Source organism: Dunckerocampus dactyliophorus, chromosome 1 (assembly GCF_027744805.1).
Source record: "Dunckerocampus dactyliophorus isolate RoL2022-P2 chromosome 1, RoL_Ddac_1.1, whole genome shotgun sequence".
Taxonomy (NCBI): domain Eukaryota; kingdom Metazoa; phylum Chordata; class Actinopteri; order Syngnathiformes; family Syngnathidae; genus Dunckerocampus; species Dunckerocampus dactyliophorus.
The window spans coordinates 32468288-32489787 of record NC_072819.1 but is presented as its reverse complement, the minus strand read 5'-3'; the positions used below and the strand labels follow the sequence as shown (position 1 = coordinate 32489787).

The 21500-nt window shown below is 41.8% G+C and overlaps 1 protein-coding gene across 2 annotated transcripts in view; it reads right to left on the bottom strand.

Moving 5' to 3' along the window:
* Positions 1–21500, bottom strand: part of rarga (retinoic acid receptor gamma a) — a 53126-nt gene that overhangs the window by 30860 nt on the left and 766 nt on the right. Inside the window, exons 3-4 of one of the 2 annotated variants that reach the window (XM_054776185.1) lie at positions 14808–14881; positions 2852–3220 (exon numbers count right to left, since the gene is read on the bottom strand). In XM_054776185.1, the coding sequence (XP_054632160.1) occupies positions 2852–3020 (169 nt within the window). In that variant the 5' untranslated portion in view covers positions 3021–3220; positions 14808–14881. The remainder of the gene's footprint in view (positions 1–2851; positions 3221–14807; positions 14882–21500) is intronic. The other variant, XM_054776196.1, reaches the window with a different exon arrangement.

Sequence of the window (21500 nt, the reverse complement as noted above, 5' to 3'; positions counted from 1 at the left end):
CGGACCTTCTGGAACAGATTAATGACACTAACTAAGGCACCACTGTATTTCCAAAGACCGACTGGTGCCAAAGAAGTGCAGTGGTGGGAGGTGCTCCAACCTGTTGGCACAGCACTCAACAATAGTTGTTGTCACCCGGGCAATTATACACAGAGCTATGAAGCTAGGCAAGAATGCAGTCCTATTTGCTGCACACACAGAAGTATCTTCAGCTCTACTCCCTTTATGTGGAAGGTATTTTCACAGTCTGGCCCACAGACGCTCCTGACAACAATGAGCAGGCTTGTTAAGGCGACTCCTGGTGAAGAAGCAGAAAGAAAAGAAAAACAGGGCCTGGGAAATGTCCAACCCAAAGCCTTTTGTTCTCCGCACTGACGTTTAAGAGAGTGGCGAATGACACTACTCTTAGCAAAGTGACTTATAACATTCCTTGCTACAGGTTACAACTTTATGTTTTGACATGTACACTTAGCTCCATCTTCCAGTGACTCAAAACTGCTTTTAAAAAAACAAAGGTTTGTGTATCACAGAAAAAAATATTGACTAATTATTTGTTATTTTTCAGTTTCTCTCTTGAAAAATGACGTATATTTCTAACGGGATAATTTTAAATATTTGTCAATCGATCATTTCATTGTTGGTCAGATCCTCAACAGTCCTCAACTTAATGCAGGTATACTTTTATGGCTTTATTCTAAAAAATATATATATTATTTCCTCATAAAATTATGACTTTATTCTCATAAAATTGCAACTTCATTGTCAAGATTATGACTTTATTCTGGTAATTCTATTTATTTATTCTTGTAGTTTTTTCTATTTAGTGTGGTCCTAAAATTACATAAGAAATAAAGATCTTTTGTCATCTTACTGGTAACCTTAATTTATTCATTCTAATTTACTGAAAATGACCTTCCATCTACAGTACAGCAATTGTTTTTGTTGAGATTTTACCTGATAATTTTGATATTCTTGCTCTTTATTTTTGTTCTTTATTTTAGCACAGCAACACATACAGTACATCTCATCCAAAGGGACTGTTTGCAACTGGCTCAAGATGTGTTTCATAAATTCAAAGCTCATTTAATTATGTCAGTCTCTTGCAACTAAGCCAAAAATGATGTCAAAATGTAGTAAACAAAGTAAAAGGCCAATTCTACACTTGTTTACAAATATAATGTCAGCCAAGAATGGTTTCGTCCTTTCTGTACGTAAAAGCTGACGTGAAGCTAATTGTCACAATGATCCCGACTTAAACTTTGACCCCAGCCTTGTTTAAGCTTTGCTAGAGAGCTTAGTCCAAATAACTGTGCTCCTTGTGAGTGTGGCTATGTCAGCACAAGCAGTCACGTATGAAACCTCCAGAGCAAGTGGTTGCTTGTGCTTTGATACTTGTTTTTGTCTGTTGCCACTGTGAAAAACCAAAAAGGCTTCCATCTGTCAGTATACTGGGATTTCAATCTACGTCGAGGGGGAGGTTGGCTTTAGTTTTTGGATGAAAGACGTGCTGTGTGAGTCCAGGGGAGAGAGTGGGAAGGAAGGGTGTCTCTGCTAAGTGTGTATCTGCATGTTTTCCTAGCAGGGTGTGTTCTTGGATTCCACCACACTAGGACATCACCCCCAGGTGCTCTCTCTCTGACTCTCTCTTTCTCCTTCTCTCTTGTTCAAGTTCTGTGAAAATACCTTGAGGATTAGGTGGGCAGCGTCTGCGAGGAGGGGGGTGAGGTAGTGATTGACGGCTGAAAGACTGGAGAGGTGCTCAGGCATGCTGTGGTTGAGGAGGAGGGGGAGTGAGTATGCATACATGAACGGGATGGGGTGCGGGGGGTGCTCAGCTGTTGCCACTCACACCCAATATAGACCATCCACTCTACCACCACCTGCTACGGTAACCAGATACGATTCCAATTAATACACCTTTACCTAAAAAAAAACTGTCCTCACTTTTCTGTTGTTTTTTTTCTAAAAGCAATCCTGAATTGCAAGTAATGCTGTAGATGTTGCAAATGACATACTTCAAAGATGATTAAAAAACTAACTAGTATTACTTCAGTGCATATGTGAGCTGCTTCATGTCAGGAAAACGCTCTAGATTGCCAACAATCTCCTCTTTGTGCTCTATGTCCCATACATCAACCCAGCCTGGCACTTCAGGCTGCAACAACGGCGCCTCCTGTGGTCATGTATGGAATGACAACGCAGAAGCACACAACAGGAATGTGTGGATGAGAGAAGCACACAGCAGAAGTGTGCGGTTCTGATTTGAATTCACCTTTTAAAAAAGGACACACAGAGGGATCATCTTCGTCAGAGGCGTCCATTATCTCTCAACATTTGTTGCATATTCTTGAATATTTGTTGGTTCTCGGGGCAATCATCGACTCACACTGGAAGAATGTTGTTTTGTCCCTAATTGCAGACTTGTGGTTTTCCCGCCTGAAAAACCCTGCAAGGTTCAAACGCACACACTTGTACGCAAACACAGATGCAGAACTTGTGGCCACAACCACACCATATACAAGCCTCTATATGCTAACCACAGGGGAAGTGTAATCAGTGTATTGATGAAAGTGGACTTTTTCCTCATGGTTTCTTTGTGGGATACTTTTTACATCTCTCATTCTATATCACAAGCTGACCCTCAACTTTTCCATTTCTACTAAATTACATATAATGAACTGCAATTTAACTAACCATATTTTCTTCTTTCCAGTGGATGTCCAAATTGTTAAAAGTAAGGTGGCCAAATGAATGTGGGCCATATAATACTGCATGTCGTCAGGTCTAGAGTGGAAAATGAAACACAAGAGGGAGGAAAAGTTCAACACATACAGTAATGAAAAGAACTTACAGAGTGCAGCCATCTCTTTGGGCAGGTCAGCACCAAATCTCCCAAAAAGGCTACTGTTCGCCAGCAGGTCAAAGGGGGAGTGGCTTCTCATGGAGTTGAAGGCAAAGGGGTAGACAGCAGGTGGGAAAGGGGTCATGTGACCCACCTGCTGTTCCCTGTTGGTAGCCATGGCGACGAATCACCAACAGGCCCGCTGGCCAAAGGGAACGCACTCGTGAGTTACCCCTGGAAATCCCCGCTCAAGTTGAATTGCGTATCCTCTTGAAGGCTCTCAGGATGTAGGAGAAGAGATGAGTAAGGATGGAGGCCTCGCTCGTTTAGTGGGAGAACAACAATCTCCTCTTGAGTGGAAACATCCAGTTCACGTTTCTGGGGAAAAAGAGAGAGAGACACAGACTTGTTATTGCTTATTTCACCAAATAAAACACAAGGATTAATCCTTTTGATTGGCATGAACATGATACACAAGGGGTTTATGTTGGGACCACAAACATGTTTAACCTCACATCAACTCAAAGACCCTTGATCCATCCTCACTCTGGGATGGGGAAAAGTTGATCTTCTTTGACAGTGCAAGAAAACTGTGCAAACTTCATACTAACAGGTATGAGAAAAAATAGGAGGACAGTGGGAACCAAAAACAGATAGATATGCGAGCCGGAGGAAAATCTAGAAAACTTGGACTGGGTTAGGAGAAATAAAGATAAGGGAGAAGTTTGCAAAAAAAAAAAGTTATAACACAGAATAGCAAAAGGTTGGGGGGGGTGTGCTCTTGTTCCTTCAGTTTTGAAGAGCTTCCAGACTTCTGCTACTGATTCCAGGCTATGCCATATGACTTAAATCACCAGAACTCTGCTATAAAGAGCTCCTCTGTTCCTGCTGCCAGCCTAGCACAGCAGCCTGCCTCCCTCTCCCTCTGACGCTTTCCCCGTGGACCAGAGGCCCAGACACGGGGTCCACAGCACGAGAGGGGGGGGGCGCGCAGAAAATGAGATCCACTGATTGCTGCTGTCATTTCCAACAATCTTCTGTTGAGATATGGCCCTCATCCCACAGAGTCATTTTGGCTCAAAACTCCTGCAACTCGCTTGTCACTTTGACGCCACACAGTAGGCTCAGACAAGCGAACCTCAATTATGGACAAGGAAGCAGTTATGCTGCACTGCTGATTGTTAATACAGGAGGGCAAAAGAACTAGTAAAGCCTCCCATTTTCTTTTTCATGTTTTTGCAGACCGCTCCCCTAGTGTGATTTTATGAGTGGGTGGTGTGATGAGCTTGTTTTTATAAATGTGGCTTTGAAAAAGAGCAGAGCCAAGGAATTTGGTACTGCTGCGGCTTGTGAATTTGAAGGAATGGACAGAAGGGGAGAATTATGGTGATGAATTCGGTGTAAACAACCTAAATGAAGTCGGGGTGGTGTCTGAGATCTAAAGCTGAACTGGTGAACTGCTTGTAGAACGAAGCACAAAAAAGAATCAGTAAAAGAGTACAGTGACAAAGTCTGCGCACTGGGGGGCACTGTGAAGCGGCGCCGTGCCCTGATTAGAAAAAAGTCCAACATACACACATGTGTACAGCGCAGAAATACTGTACATACACATGCAATCAAGCCCTTGGAAAGAAAAAAGTACACGTGTATGAACAGACACACACACGCACACACCTCTCACCCTTGCGTCTTTTCCAGGGGTCTGGCTCCATCCCCGCAGCTCTCTCTGGCTCTCTCTCTTTCAACAGAGCCAGTTAATTACACCCTACTGCTGCAGGCAGCTTCAAACCACCACTAATTTAGAGTTCCATTACAGTAAACTGTTCCACATGTGCATCCAGGGCCCAGGCAGGCTCGGGTGACCACGTTTCAGGAAGGAGCAGCCCTCGATAGGCACCAACCCCCATCCTGCCAACACAGCCATACTGCCATCTTTCTTTTCCATTCCTTCATTTCTTTCTTACCCTCCCTATAATCATTCGCCTATAGTCAATCCACACCCTTGTCTCTATCCATGTGAACAGCTTGTGCTGAGACCCCGTGGGTCAGTGGGTCCACACACTGGCAAACAAACAAAAAGATGACAGAAGACTTTGCAGTGGGCCTAAAGGGACAAAATGCATTGCGAATGATGGAGAATCAAAAGTGTGTGCATGATGTGTTTGGCCCATTTGGGTAACTGTCTCATGCTCTCTTGAAAGGCAGAAAAATCTGTCTGAGCGCTGAGAGAAGAGAGAAGGATAGAGGCTTTTGTATTCTCACAGGAGTAAACAAGAGTGTATTGATCCATCTATTCATCCAGTATTGCAGCCATGAATACAAAAGAGTTCTAAGCTACTGAAGATACTCAGAGAATGCAAACTTAGCACAATTAACCACATAGAAGGAAAGGACCTCATAAAGAAAGCACTAAGGAGTAAAGAGACGCAGCCTTTTAAAATAGAACACAGTAAATTTTACTCTCCTCCCCAAACACAATAATGAATTAATAAAAAAAAAAAGATGGCGCCAGTGTTTTTTAATGAGCCACATCAGTCCAGAAGCTTTTTAAAGAGCCATTTATGTTTTATGTCGGGTCCTGTGGTAGGCTCACTACGCCAGTCCGTCTGGAGCTATAAGGGGGATGAGGGGAATTTGGAGTGACCTCATCCACTGTTAGCCACGGCCAAATGGGCATAGAGGCCCTCCCCACTTCCCCTGAGCCTGGGGGGCACACAGGAGGCAGCAGGCGACCACGCCGGCGAGGAGGAGCAGCAACGCCGGCTATGGAAGGGTTCCAGGCTACTGCGGGGACTTTCCATCCCTGGCGCACTGCTGCAAAGTGTTCGACCTCACAGTGTGCAGTTCACTGTGCTATGGCAGCCACGCTGATTATACTTGAGATTATATACAAAGCTTATCAAGACCAAACACTGCATGTAGCAAATGAATCAAGCCAGTAATTTAGAGATGGCGCAACAAGACGAGGCACGCTTAGACAGAACAAGATTCTCTTGATGTCCTGAAGAAATATGGTTGCAACAAAAAGTCAAGAGAATGGAGAATTAAGCAGGAGTAAAAAAAGAACATGACCAAACAACAAAGCTTGATAGTAGTAGAGCATGGCTCACTTTGTGCGAGATGTATCCAAGGGTGCAGATGTTGGTAAACATATCTGGCTGTTAATAGAAATTACACCAAGCTCGGTTAACCAGTGATTGACGGGTGACTAGTGCAGGATGTACCTCACCTGTCACCCAAAGTCAGCTGGTATAGACCCTGAATAGGACTGGGGTGGAAAATGAATGAATGAAGCTGTGTTGTAAATTTGTTGAAAGTTGCAGTGGATAAAGTTTTGACCCAATTGTGTAGATGGCAGTAATCAGCATTAAAAAGCAATCATTTACAACTGCCAATTTGATGAGAAAAAAACAGGGATTATCCATCCATACAGCTTCTATGCTGCTTATCCTCACTAGTGTCGCGGGTATGCTGGAGCCTATCCCAGCTGACTTCGGGCGAGAGGTGGGGTACACCCTGGACTGGACGCCAGCCAATGGCAGGGCACATATAGACAAACAACCATTCACACTCACATTCATACCTATGGACAATTTAGAGTCGCCAATTAACCTAACATGCATGTTTTTGGAATGTGGGGAGAACATGCAGACTCCACACAAAGATGCGAGCCCAGATCTTCCTGATCTCCTGACTGTGTGGCCAACATGCTAACCACTAGGCCACCGTGCGGCCCACCAGGGATTTCAAATTAAAAAAAAAAACTTAGCATTTCTGAACAGCGTATCTTGATCCACACCAGAGTTTAATGGTTCCTTCCTAACACAAACAAACTCCTTTGCAAACAAGGAAATAACAGTTATTGTGCCCATAGTGTTACATCGAAGCCAATCAGGACCAGGAGATGTGAAATGACAACAAGTTGAGGAAAGAAGTTGTCTGTGAAAACTTGGGGTGGGCATTTGACTTTTTTTTGTTAATGCTGCACTTGAGGCAATAAGGAATGTTCGTTTACCAAAAATAAAATATCTAACACTGTTCAAACTGTTATTGTTGCACTTGCATGTTCCTAAAAAGAAACACTGTAAACCAAACAGGTGTCCAAAGTGCGGTGCCGGGGCCATTTTCGGCCCACAGCTTGTTTTTAATTGGATTTTATTAGCTTATTCTATAAATAAAATGTGTTATTATTATTTAGGGATGCTCTGATCAGGGTTTTATGCTGCAGATTCTGATACCGATCATCCATGAGTGAGATCGACCGATACCAATACCGATCACATGGATTAACTGTATATTTTTCAATTTATTTATAAAGAAAGGTATTGGCCAGGGCCGCCATTAGACAATTCCAAGGCACCCTGGCGAATAAGTAATTACTGTATTAAAAACTAAAATATTGGGCAGACAGTTTTTTTTGCCTTTAACAAACCTGAATTTAATTTGATGCATGTTTTGGAGTAATATGAATCCATGGGAAATAAATTGTTCAATAATTTCTTTTTTAGTTCAAGATAACAAAATTACCAAAATAAAATAACACAAATAAATATCTTTATTAAATAGAAATCTATCCTGCTTAACTTAAAACTGAATAAATTCAGTGTCTAGATTGCAGGGGTCTCCAACTCTCATCACTGTTGGAGCTGTCAACTATTTGTGTTTTATTTATGACTGGCAGCATTTAAATTGTACACTACATTATTTACCAAGCAGATCTCCACTCAAACAGTGTGGCCATCGTCTTTATGCTATTTTGTGCTCATTTGTCATTATACTGTATAAAGGCATGAAGTATGAATTCAACAGTTGTTTTGAGGACAAAACAACTGCATAGCATAATGACAACAAGAGAGCAAAATTGTTCAGTACTAGGAGTTTGTTAGTACGTACACCATGAACATGATATTCACTTCCCTGTGGGACAAAAACGGTCTCCGAACTAACTGCATTGCTTGTTTGTTTTAAAAACAAAATGTCAATGTGGTAAAAAGTCACTTTTGGATAAGCATTTGAAGTCTGAAGACGAGAAGCTAGGCGGATAACTCGAGCTAGCAAGCTAGCTGCCGCCAGTGACAACTAGGCAAAGCGTGTAAACAAAGATGCAAGAAAAGTTGAACAGCAATAGGTTTGACAAGAGAGTGATCAAACACGCTGGCATCGATTGGCATAGCCTGTGTCAAGCTGTCAAACTGAAACCATTGAGATTGAGATACGAGGCAAAGTTTGTCCCTTGTCGGCTCAATAAGGGTGTTGGCAAGCCTACGTGAAACAGCACACACGTATGCAGTATATTGACCTACATTGGACTGGTTTTGGCATATTTAATGCATATGTAATGTATCAAAGTGGCCCCCCACATCCTGTACATTTTCTGTATGCTATATTTTTATTGTCATTTTTTATTTGGGAATTGTATGTCCAAAAGGAGTAGGAAGAAGCAAAGCTTATTTAATCCTACCCCCCATCCATTTCACATCAATTGCAATACATTTGTTCACTTCCTGTATTCCAATGTAGTCTTTACCAGTTGATACATGGGAAAATGATACAATGGAAAATGATAAGGTAATGTAGCAATGTAGTAATATAACTGTCAAGGTTTTTCTTCAATCATAATAAATTATAATCACATAATAAAAAAAGTAAATAAATAATAATCAGTTTACAGTAAATAGACATAACTAGACTTAGGGCCACACGGTTAGCATGTTGGCCACACAGTCAGGAGATCGGGAAGACCTGGGTTTGAATCTCTGTTGGGCATCTCTGTGTGGAGTTTGCAGGTTCTCCCCATGTGTGGGTACTCCGGTTTCCTCCCACATTCCAAAAACATGCATGTTAGGTTAATTGGAGACTCTAAATTGTCCATAGGTATGAATGTGAGTGCGAATGGTTGTTTGTCTATATGTGTGTGAGAAGGTGTACCCTGCCTCTCGCCCAAAGTCAGCTGGGATAGGCTCCAGCATACCCCAGCGACCTTAGAAAGTAGATGTATGACTTAACTTAGCTGTAATAATAGGTGATTACTGACAATGAACTCACAAGAATGAAGAGTAAGGAGTGTTGTAGTGATTGACATTTTGTACACAGTGGTTCAAGACTCTTCTTCCTTGTATTTTGTCATATGACATCAGTCAGCTGGCATTAAACCCTCTCCTGGTTCGCTTTGTGCAGTGGCGGCAGCATAAAAAAGTGGAGAACAGATGTCGGCAGCCACACACGGATAATGCAACTTGCATCTTCGTTATTCCAATTACGGATAAAATAACTAAGCGGTAAGTTGCTTATATCTATAACAAAAGTTATCCGTTCACTTGTAGCGGCTGCATATGTAGCAAAAAAAGTCAACTGTTTCATGGCTGCGCTTCGTGTCATGAACTCTACTACAGAAATGTGTGTTTTCTCCAAGTTTGTTTGTTAAACTACTATTTCACAATGAATTGGAAAATGTGCCCATTGCTGAAAGCTTTTTAATATGTTGCCTTGACTACGGCCACATTGTCTTTTGCATAATCCTTTTAATCTCTCGTATACAGTACCTGTAATGTTGTATAGCAAATGATAACATGATGAACGCTACGTAGTTATTTTCACTAACATATTACTCAGGTTATGTACACAACGATTGAGGAATTATGTGTAATTATCTTTATTGCCATATTGATTTGAATTGTGAATTACGGAACGATATCAACTATTTTGATGACCTGTAAACTTTTAAACTGTGAATGTGAAATACTAATCATGAGTATTCAGTATAGTAGTTGCAAAGTTTACCAGTTAGATTTTATATATGCTATGTGTTTTATTGTAATAGTTAGATCATTTTGATTGCGTGCACCCCTGATATACATGTACGATGTACATAAATACTAATATTTATCAATAAAATTTATACTAGGAGGTAGATCTTTGGGACAAAGTAGCCCACAGGCTGAAAAAGTGTGAGCCCCCCTGTGCTATACAGATACATGTAGACATGTAGATTATTTATATATTGACCACAATTAATTTGAAATAAAATATCTATCAAGTATCATAACAACGTTTCATCACACTTTATTTTGTAAAAATGCACTGGAATCACCTGTGCCCTGTTGGCACTTGACAGATAAGGAGTGGAACAAAAGGCTGAGAGAAAGGCATTTAAAGTTAATTAATGCATTTGTTGTTCAAGCCTGGGAAAACAATCCTAATGTTGACATTATTACTGACAGTAAATTTAAATATTTAAAAGGAAATAAGACACAGCGGCGGCAGTCCGCCTCTCAGGCAGCCCACCACCACAGCTTTAAAAAAATCCTAGGGGAAACCCTGATAGTCACAAGCTGAAACCCTGTTGAGACAAGTTTCTTCTGGTGTATATTAACAGGAATATGTCAGCAATATGTTTTGTACTCTACTCACTGAAAATACATCACTGTACTTCTAATGTGCAATTTTGGAAGGAGTTACAGTGGTATATTTATGTCTCAGTGGATATTTGATGTTGACGTAAAATTTTTGTGACTCTCCCCTTCCTGCCCTGACCGAGTGGAGGATACTTATTGGTTTTCATTTCTCTGCCAGCAAGCATGACTGACTTCACAGGTTTTCTTTGAATAGCCTAACCTCTATAAAAGTCTACAATGTGCTATTTTTAAAGTTTTTTTCTGATAACAATGTGTGTCAAAAGCTTTACTGGAACAGTTGACTTCACAGCCTCCACATATTAAAAAAGTACCATGTATCCTGGCAAGAAAACGTTAGTAGACTCTTATGTTTTGAGTTTTTTCAAATTTATTTCAGACTTGCCCACTCCTGCTCATATTTCAACAAAAGGCTAAGCATTTCTTCCAGGCACAGTCTTCTAATTGTCAACTTCAGAAGGTGATTTATGTTCAGTAACTTTGTAAAAGAAGTGACTAGAAGCAGAAGGGGTTATGTTTAAGATCTGGGTCACAGGTAAAGTCATATTGCTACATGGGTGAAACAATGATTTTTATCACTCAACCTGAGATGACAGTGGGCTATTCCGTCTACTGCTGGTGCAAAAAGAAGATTCAGACATGTCAACGACTGCACTAAAGGAAGAAACAGAAGTTGCATGAGCACTATGTGATCTTGTTGCTGGTGTCTGCGACATTTTGTCTGCGGAAACTGTATCCGAAACACATTATGACTTAATGTGGAGCTGACAGATCCACGTCTTTCAGCAAGTGTCTGGCTAATGGCTCTGAGAGAGACACTTGGTGACAGACGCCTCGGTGTGTCCAAACACACCTGCATTCCATCACCTCAAACTTGTTTGACATCTGCCTGCTCTTGGCATTGCACAAACACGTATTTGCTTTTGTGCAACAATGCAAAGTAGCGCTTCAGCCTAATTATTTGACATTTAAAAAGCAGGCTGTTCTTCAGGAGAATTATTCAAGAGAATTATATATCATTATGCTGTATGCATTACTTACAAGATTCTATGCTTTTTTTGTTTAAACATAGCGTCACAAAACAGGCTATGCTGAGTGGAGAAGATTATGGAAAGAGTTTCAACTCAGTGAGACATAAAACACTTTCTAAAAAGATGAAGTCATTCTAACAATTTTCTGTTTCCATGATGTGGTAGAGCACTTTGGCGTACTAAACATACACCACAACAGGAAAAGACAGATGATGGAATAACATTTTTAGACATAAATACAGCCAGAGAAACAGAAAAAAGTGTGAAGGCCTCTCCTTTTTCAACTACCGAGAGAGTGAATATGAATGTGTTTGTATTCCTCATCTCAGAAAACAACTCTTTCTCTGTATAAAGATGACTTCCACGCCTGATTGTAGCCCCAGGAGCTGCAGCAACACAAAGTGAGCAAACACCACCAAACACACACAAAACACACACCAACTTGGTGCCAAAAGACATCCTAATAAATGCTCAGAGTCGAACTGTACTTGGAAATAGATACAAACACAACGCCACACTTGTAAAAATACACACTTGGAATGGCGTGCAAATTGTTTCCTTGTTAATTATAGTGCAGCGGCGGAAAGATCTAGCCCCCTCTAAAAAAAACACCTGTCTATCCCCTCCCAACTACTGGGCCTTAATTGCTATAGATTTCAGAAGACAACAGGAAGCAACTGTCTCATGCAAAAAGTTTTTTTTTTCCAGAGATGAATAAAATTAAAATCAAATTAATTTGTAGTTCACTCAGACACTGATCCTCCATTGCTTGGCTCGTCTGCTCGACTTGAGCAGTGTGGATTCAATCGCCACTCAGTGACGGTGTGAATGCGAGTGTAAATGGTTGTCTGTCTCTATATTGACAGGTGACCAATTCAGGGTGTAGGCCGCCGGCTGCAGCACCCTGCGACGCTGAGGATAAGTGGTAGAATATGGATGGACGGTTGGATGGATGCAGTGCCATCTTTGTTTTTGCACAAAGCCCAAAGCACTAAATAATCCATCCATCCATTTTCTACACCGCTTGTCACGGGTATGTTGGCAGTACCCGGAGAGAACCGATGCGCTCACAAAGCGACCATGCTAACTCCACACAGAGATGGTCCAATGAAAATGCGTACCCATGATCTCCTTACAGTGAGCCCAACATGCTAACCACTAGACAATTGTGCAGCCCCAGCACTAAATAATGTATGATTTTACAATCATATGACAGGAAAAAAATCACTAATATTGCTTTCTTTTTCAAGGCAACCTCTCAGGGATTTCACTATGAATTCCATCCCATAGTGCAAGTACATAGTATCCTAACTGGGTGTGTGTATATGTTCAATATAACAGAGTGCAGAAACTGGAAATCCCCTGAAATAATGCATTTAAACAAAGTGGCTTGCCGCTGAAAACATTCACAATTAAAAGTATATCATCCTTGAAGACACATCCCAACTTGGAGCACACATTACAAAGGACAAAACAAATATCGTAATTTACAGACTATAGAGCACACCGGTAATGAAGCAGTACCCACTAAATTTAAAGAGAAAAGAAGATTTGTACATATACAGTATAGGCCGCACTGATCCACAGGTGTCCACGGTGTAATATGGGATATTTAGTACACGGAAAGATGTTACACAGAAAGGTTTTTTAAACTATAATTAAATAAATGCTTTTTTCCCCAACAGTGCCGAACAAACAGTAGCCCACCAGAAAAGTCATTCATCGCTGTCCTCCTCCTCTTCTTGGGAAATAAGAAGAGGAGTGTTGGAACCGAGCAGCCCCACAATTCCCTCAGCACACACGCCGCCGGTCTCTCTCCTTCTTACATTGTCGCTACCAGCGCCACACCCGCTCCGAGGCAAATCAGTCCCCAGAGTCCGTGCTGTCCCGCCCAGCAGTCCAGCCCCACAAAACTGTGCGACAGTGGACCTCCCAACACCACTCTACGCTGCCAAGATCCACCGGCAGATCGATCGCCTTCAACCTGAAAGACGCATCACATGCACCTTCTCCACACATTCTCCATGATGAGCAGTGATGTGAGAATCAATACTGAAATATCGATACCTCCGATACCAGATCTTTGGGTTCTAAAATCGATTATCAAATCAAAAATGTTGATACTTTCATACTTCAGTCATTTGAGGTAATGTATATCATTAACAGGAACACAGTGGAAAGTAACTAAGTCCTTGTCTAAATGCTATGCAGTTGTTTAAAATAAATGAATAAATTACTCTGATGTCTTATATTGTTTATTTTATGAGTTATGCAATGATTTGAAATGCTCTACTTTTTAAAATGTACATGATTGAATTTTACTCAGTATTGAATCGGGGGAAAAAAATCTGTGATATCGCACATCACTAATGATGACAGCGCACACACAAAGCACAAAATGACTGCTCCGAAGCGCACGAGACGTCGCGAGACCAGAACGCGACGACAAATTAGCCACATCACTGTATAAGCCGCAGGTTTCAAAGTGTGAGAAAAAAGTTGCGGCTTATACACAGGAAATGTTGGTAGTAATAGAAACCCTGGCCTGATGATAACCCTTACGTTGATGATGACCTCCGTTCTTCTTCCTCTCCAGAGGTCACCTCCTCTGAGTCAAACTGATGTGCTTCAACACACTTCTTCACTTAGCCATGATGTTACTTTTTCTATCAAGCTATCCCTCACTCTGTCAGGTCCACCAGGGGAGATGGCAGGTGCAGTGCTTCCGAGCCTCCACTGCAATGAAGTAACACTACACTGAAGCTACAAAGGCACGTGAAGCAAGTAAAAACATGCAGTGACATCAGGCGCCAAATCGCTCTGATATGCACGGCTCTAACAAGTGGAACCTGTTAACCAAGGCAGTGTGCCAGAATCAAGTGATACAATTCACTGACTGACAACAAACTGTGGGAACACAATGAATAAACCTTCCTGTGACTTAGAACAGAGCTGCACACACACACACACACACACACACACACACACACACACACACACACACACACACGTAACTCACTCTACAGGAATCAGCCAGTTCTGCTAAAAAGGTGGAAAATAATGCCGGTCTATTCCAACTTTCCAACACATTGGTTATAGTAAAAAAGGTCAAGGACTGGTGACTCCTCTGGTGAATACACATCAAACACATGCAGGCGTATACACACTGACACACACACACACATATGCTAATAATAAAGAGCTCCACAGGCGCTGGGTAACAGTCACTAATAAGCCCATGTGTGCAGGAAGAAACATACAGCCACACTCACGTCTTCATGTAAAATGCTTGCGTCCATAAAGTCTAATGAAAGAAACGTGTGTGTTCGCATGTTTAAGTGTTTACTCAGAGATGAAGTTAGATTTAGGCAAGTATGAAAGTATCTCTGTCTTCAATTAAAGAGCCACTCCTGACAAATACAACCTCTCAGTGCTAACAAAGGGAGGCTGAGGGGAAATAAAAACAAACACTGGCTGAAGTCTTCAGGCTTTTTCAAAAGTTTTTGCGCATGAACTACTCACCAACTCTGGCGCCAACGAAGCAGCCGGATAGATGAATGACTTTGTATGGAAACTGTCCGATGAGGAGCGCTAGCCTGGAAAAAAAGGGAGACAAGATGTGTGCACGTTCATCAGAGTCCTTCTGACAGCATCAGCAGGGCAGCAGCCAACCTCTCACTTGCTCTCTCTCTCTCTCTCTCTCTCTCTCTCTACCTCCCTCGCTTAGCGCTCTCCTCCTCCTCCTCTTACTGCTTCTTAAAATCACTCTTTCACTCCATAAACACACTCACTCTTTCACTCGCTGGGAAATAATTATACTTTCTGATTCATAAAGCTGTGCCCTGTCACGTGACCCAACACTTCAAATATACAGCACATTTTTTCACAAGCCACAAAATGCCTGCAGGGAAAACAAGCGCCCATAGAGCTTAAGTTTCTGTTTTTAATTCTCTCTCACTTCTTTGTCTCTTTGGTGGATTCTTTTTCCATCCCTTCGTCTGCTTGGCTACTGACTGGTTTACCTCAGGGGTGTATTTAGTCATTTGGGGGCCAAGGCAAACCCACTTATTGAGGCCCTCCACATCCTTGTACTACACAAACAAAACTTTTTATTTATTTATTTAAATTTCATTTTTTACAAAAGGTGAATGTGTAATTTAGGCCACTTTTCTCCCCCTTTTGAAATCTGTTACAGTTATCCGTCAGCTTAAGTTGCTGCTTACATTCCCATGTTAATCCCCCCCACCCCCCACGCCCACCCCACCCACACACACCCCAAAAAACTATTTTACAATTAATGTTTATCATCTACTAACTAGTGTGAATATGAGGAAATTGTCCTATTTCCTGAGCTAGATAAAGTCATTACCTAAAAAGTGAATCATCTCAACGATTTTACTGTAATTGATAAGAACATGAAGCAACATGGAATGTGGTTTAGCGCTTTAATACTTACATCTTTATGATAAAAATCGCCACTCTCAGCTTCATCCCTAAAACTACTGCATTTTCCTCGGTTGTGCTGCTGTCAAGCGCATCTGGCTGTCTACCTTTGGTAGTTTTGATTAAAAAAACTGTTTCCTCTCGCGTTCTCTTCTTCTCCGCTTCACTGAGGTAACTCCGCATCAGTTTTCTCCAAACCAACAAGTTTGTTTTGCTGCCGTTTTCCGGAGTTTTTTGGTTTTCCTACAAATTATTTATGCAAATTAGATTGTGACTGGTGAATTTGTAGCTTGAAGAGGATGTTAGAACATCCTGAGCACCACATGTCATCTGCTTTGTCATATTCTGATCTTAGCCAGATGGGTGTTTACGCAGCATTTCTATGTATGCATAGCTAATTGTCATGGCACGTTTCGCCTCTACCTGCTCTGCACAAGTAAATGTTCAGTTTGGCTGTGAGACAATGTTCCCATGGTGCTTAATAAATCACTACTGTCATCACCATACTAGTGCAGATGGGACTCAATATCAGAGAAAGACTGGGGACACTACTGGAACTGAATGCAGACGTAAAACTGAAAACATTCTGCTCTTACTGAGGATAAATTAAAGCCAGAATTTGGCTTTCAAAGCATTTTTCAGGATATACAACATCTGTCCACATCCTGCCAAACATTGTGCATTTGGAAATATTTTGTCAAGCTCAAGATGGCTTTTGCGAAACTAAATGGCTTCAGTTGCTCAAGCGAAATGGTGGCATGTCGGTTTTAAGGGGAAGTTCTGTATGAGATGGCAGAGTGCAGCAGCGACAGCTTTGGGTGTGCCCCTGAGCGTGCCCCTCTCACCATATGAGATCATATGTTTTAGATCTGTTTATGTGTTTGTGGTTCTGGGCGTGTGCCCTGCTTTTCTGAATGTAATGTTTCTCAAGCGGTTTTGGTTATAAGGAGCACCTCAGAGCTATGAAAAGTAGGCACACCTTAACTGGCACTTTTACTCAGCTCAGGTCCACTTTACACAACGCTGCAAGGCTACTGTTTTAAAAACTAATTTCATTATTCTCTCAACTGTCAAGCAAAGATGGAAACTTCGCCACAGCTCACAGTGTACAACGACTTGAGCCTAAGACAGCTTATGTTTGTTTTGCATTAACGTTAAGAAAATGCCTGGCCAGTTGAACGTCATTGTCTCTTTTCCATTATTATATTTAACATTAAGGCTCTGGATGACCACAGGGATGCAGCCACAATGGAGAGCACAGTGTGCACTCCCACCAGAGGTGCTAAATGTAACGTCTATTGTAGCAAAACAGAACGTTGGATCACCACAAACTTCTTTAGGCATTTTAAAGGCCCTCTGATTGGTCAGTCACTTGGCTCGAAAACCTGACTGCCTCAGCAACAACTATGTAACCTAGCGTCTAGCTTTGCAGCCAAATCATGCTAACCTGTTGACAAAGCTGCAACTGGCTTTGCAGTTGAGTCGACTGGCTCTAGTCCTGGTCTAACCGTAAGACATATTATTCTGAAATATTCCGGACCTTGCCTTATTGGGGTCATTGAGATTGGCTTGAACTGGCTGAGTTGTGCCATGCTAAATTGCTGCCAACAAGTCTCAAAAGTGTTGTCAAAGGTATAGCTGAGTGACATGACGTCACACCATCACAAGCCAATCAGCACAGACCTGCATACATGCGGGACGGACGGAAGGCCTGAAGTTTAGCTTCACTCCAGTAAGTCTTGTAGTGATGCTTTGTATAACAATATCTCATTGGTTTAGTTTTACAGCCCCATTGCTTTACCACAGATTGAAGTCCTTCATTTCCATTTGGAACCCCTACACTCTAAAAGCATTGATAGGAAAACAATAATGTCTGGCTTTATTGTGACAATGTATCGGACATCAAATATTGATACATGAATCTGGAACTGTTGTTGTTATATCGAAAACGTGCTGCCCTGTGCCTTGTGACTGCTCAAAAAAGTACAGGTACATAAAAAATACTCAATTAAAAATGTTAATGTAATTCATTACTTTCCACCTCTGACTGCTACTAGCTCAGAATGCCCACGGTCTGTATTTATTTCCAAGTTTCACCTTTGGATTGTGAACATGTGGACTGTGAACATGTGTCTTAATAAGGCGTCCGCTGACGTTGTGCAAGCTCAACACAACGAAAGCTCAGGAGGCACTTTTTATTCGCACATAGCTTTGTGTCACCATCACACCCCACAAGAGCCCAAAGACAAAACATCACACTTCCAGCTTCACAATAAAAACACTGTGCGTTACATCCTGTCAGACAGCATCTAACAAAATAAGGGTCTCAGAAAAATAGCTTCAATTCGAAAGCGGTTATGTGAGGAGAAAGTATGGTATCTTCCTTTAATGATGTTTTTTTCATGACTTTTGTTGAGAACAAATGTTTAAACTAAATATGGCACTTTTTCTACAACTTTATTGCATATTGCAGTATTTGTCTTACTTTGCACAAACAGTGCTTATTTGTGAACTGTATCCAGTCGCATCACAGTAAAAAAAGCATACTAGGTTCACTCATTACAAGAGATTCATTACACAAGATATCAGTACCAGAATCGGCTGATATCGGTATTGGTAATGAAGTGCTGGACAATATTATACTGTATATCTGACGTCAGTTCTAAAAACCTATGCAACAACTCTTGGAAATACAACAATACAGTACTGTACTTGTATTACAACTCACTGCAATTCCAATAAGTAAGTACTACAGCAATCTTATTTTAAAATCATCTTAACATCTTATGCATGCATCGCCTGACCTGAAACCTCATCTAATATGATGCCTCCTCAGGCATGTTGTCCCACAATTACCTCACATTCTCGCAGATTTAAGCAGATCATTCACCTATTCACCCATTATTTCCGCTAAAACATAATGTATACATCACTTGGCTTTCATTTGCAAATCCTAGGAAGTGGCCTGATGAAGTAAAAGATTGGACCTTTAAATACAGCGGCACACACATACACTAATGTGTGCGTCTCAGATGCTGGTTCTTTCATACATTTTTAATGTAGATATGCTCATACAAAATGAGGGTAAATGAATGGCAAAGCAGTGAGAGGTGCTGTTGCTTTTTTGCAGAGAGCTTATATTCAGGAAGCGCCCATCTTAGCCAATCTCCAAAAGGCACCTCTGCTGATCCTTATCTCGTTTACATTTGATTTAAGTGTTGCTTATGAGGCCACTGAAGCTAAAAGAAATCCCTTAACTGTTTATATATCAGTGCTAAATCAGCAATTGCATAACACGAAACAAGAAGGTAAATAGCGCTACGGGACTATGACTAACTGCATTAGTCGTTAGACTGATGTGACTCGCCCAGGCTGTACATGTGCAACTGAATGTGCAGTGGAGTGCATGAGGATAGTGTCAGTGTGCAGGGTGCTGTGCTCCTTATTAAATTGTGACAGAGAGCTAGAAACCCTTACAGCACGCACTCAGATGTGCATTAGTGTCTGCTGCATGGATGAGTGTGTGCAGGCAGTAGCAGTGAGAGGGTCAGAGGTTACTAGTGTTTGTGTTTCAGTGTCAGTGAAGTGTGCTCGAGGCAGAGATTTATGATCATTGTGTCTGGGAGGCTGTAGAATGGGGGATAATGAAGACAGATCAGGGTGCTATCTCTCTCTCTGGGCACCACTGGAAACATGGCCTATTGGCCCCTCCATTCGCGTATCATTAACTTCAACCAGTGACATCATAACACACCACTCTGACATCAGTCCTAACAGGGCACACTCTGGCCAAAAATTGAATGCAATGGATGCCATTACTTTTACGTGAATTCATCTGGGAAACATGGGCATTGTTAGGCGCGAAGCTCTCATGCAGCTCCACGCCATGTGTTTATGAAGGAATGAAATATTCATAAGAGCCAGTCGTGTGTTTCCACTTAAGATTCAACATATTTGCATTCACGGAGCAATGCAGCAGAGGCCTGGGGCTTGCTGGCAAAGAAAAATGAGCAAAGGCAAAAGAGGAAAGAGCAAAGAGTGGTGACAGAGGGAGCAAGAAAGGGAGGAAGTGAGGTCAGCTGGTTTTACAGAAGAAGACAAAAGGGCTCCAAAGATGATAGCTGGTACAGTGGGCATGGGAGAAAGAGGTGCGAAATTGCGCAAGTGGGATTGATAGAGGCACAGAGGAAGGAGGGGGCTGATGGGATTGGCGGTGGGAAGGAGAGAAGGCGAGCATGGACCGGGTGGGTGCCTGTGGCGGCAGGTTTTAATCAGTAATAGGATGCCTGCATTGAGATCACTATTTCTCCACATTCAGATTAATGTTATGTCATGTTTGGTAGCGCACTCAGACAGGCAAGGGGACACAAAGGCGAGTGCACTTTGTTCAACTCTCATGAGCACACACACACACAAACACACACAAATATACACTTGTAAAACACTTTCTTGGTTGCAGACTTAAACACACATCCTAAGAAATGAAGGTGCTCATTCATCCTGCCTGGCAAACTGTGTTCATTTATAGTCCAAGTGCCTTGAAGTACACAGTGGAATACTCACAAAAATGACTTACTCATGGCAAAGGAGAAATGTGTTGTGCGTTACGGGCACAGGTTCTTGCCACAATGTACTCTTCTAGCAAAAACAAATGAGCACAAAGCTTGGAAGCAAGTGCTTCTTTTACTACACTGGCAAAAAAAGGAGTGTGCATAATTTCGGGGTGCATGGAGAGGTTGCGGACACAGCTACTAGTGTGTGTGCCAACAAATGAGCGCTCTCGCCTGTTCCCCAACATGTGTGTCCAATGAAAGGTGAACGTCTCTCCTGTCTATACTTTCCTCAAAATCAGCCATGATGTCACCATGAACCCATCTTGAACCCACCTCTGTCAAAAAGCACTCCCTTTCCCTCAGCCTCATTTTCTGTTCCACCTCTCCCTCCTTCCTTCACGCTCTGCTCCTGCCTCGCAAATTCTTCACTGAGCTCCCATTCTTTTCCTTTCCTCCTTCTTCATATTTCCGTATTTTCAGCGTTTCCCCTCTCCATGTCTGTCCGTGTCTCGCTTCCCTCTCGCTCCTCTTTCACAAGGGCGCATGCATATTTTTGGCAAGCGTGGTTAATTCCATCACCAAAAAAAGTCTGGTCGTCGCCAAAAATACCAGAATATTCTGATTACCATAAACTTTGTTTAAGCTGTGGTTTGACGAAAAAAAACGCTCAGAGTGCATGAAGGGGAGCCAAACAAAATAAAAGCAGCAAAAGTAGGGAATAAAGGAAGAATACAAACGTAAGAAGAAGGGGAAAGAGGGGTGGTGGGGGCAGTGAGAAGGCAGCCAGCGAGCCACATATGGAAGTGATTCTGTAATTACTGCAAATCTGTGAGCTCAAAGGGAAAGGTCTTCTTTTCCATGCCTCTTTCCCTGTGCATAAAACTGCCCTTGTGAGAAAGCTGGGCACTGAACACTGCTGCAGCAAAAAAAAGTGCATTTACTTTTGGCATGTGTGGTTGGTATATAAACATGTAGTATTTTCTATGTTGGCCTGCTTTTATTCACATTTCTGCAGTTGATCACGGAGGCTAATTCTTTGCTGGGAGGCTCAACATCAGCGGTGCCCAAAATGCGGCCTGCTGGAGAAAATTAAACCCCAAAAAATCCCAGCAAAAATGTTACAAGTCTAACAAAACGACACTACGGAAATAGAAGAAACGGAAATGTTAATACTAATAACTAATAACACAAAGCTTTGTCTTTAAATATATACAGCCTT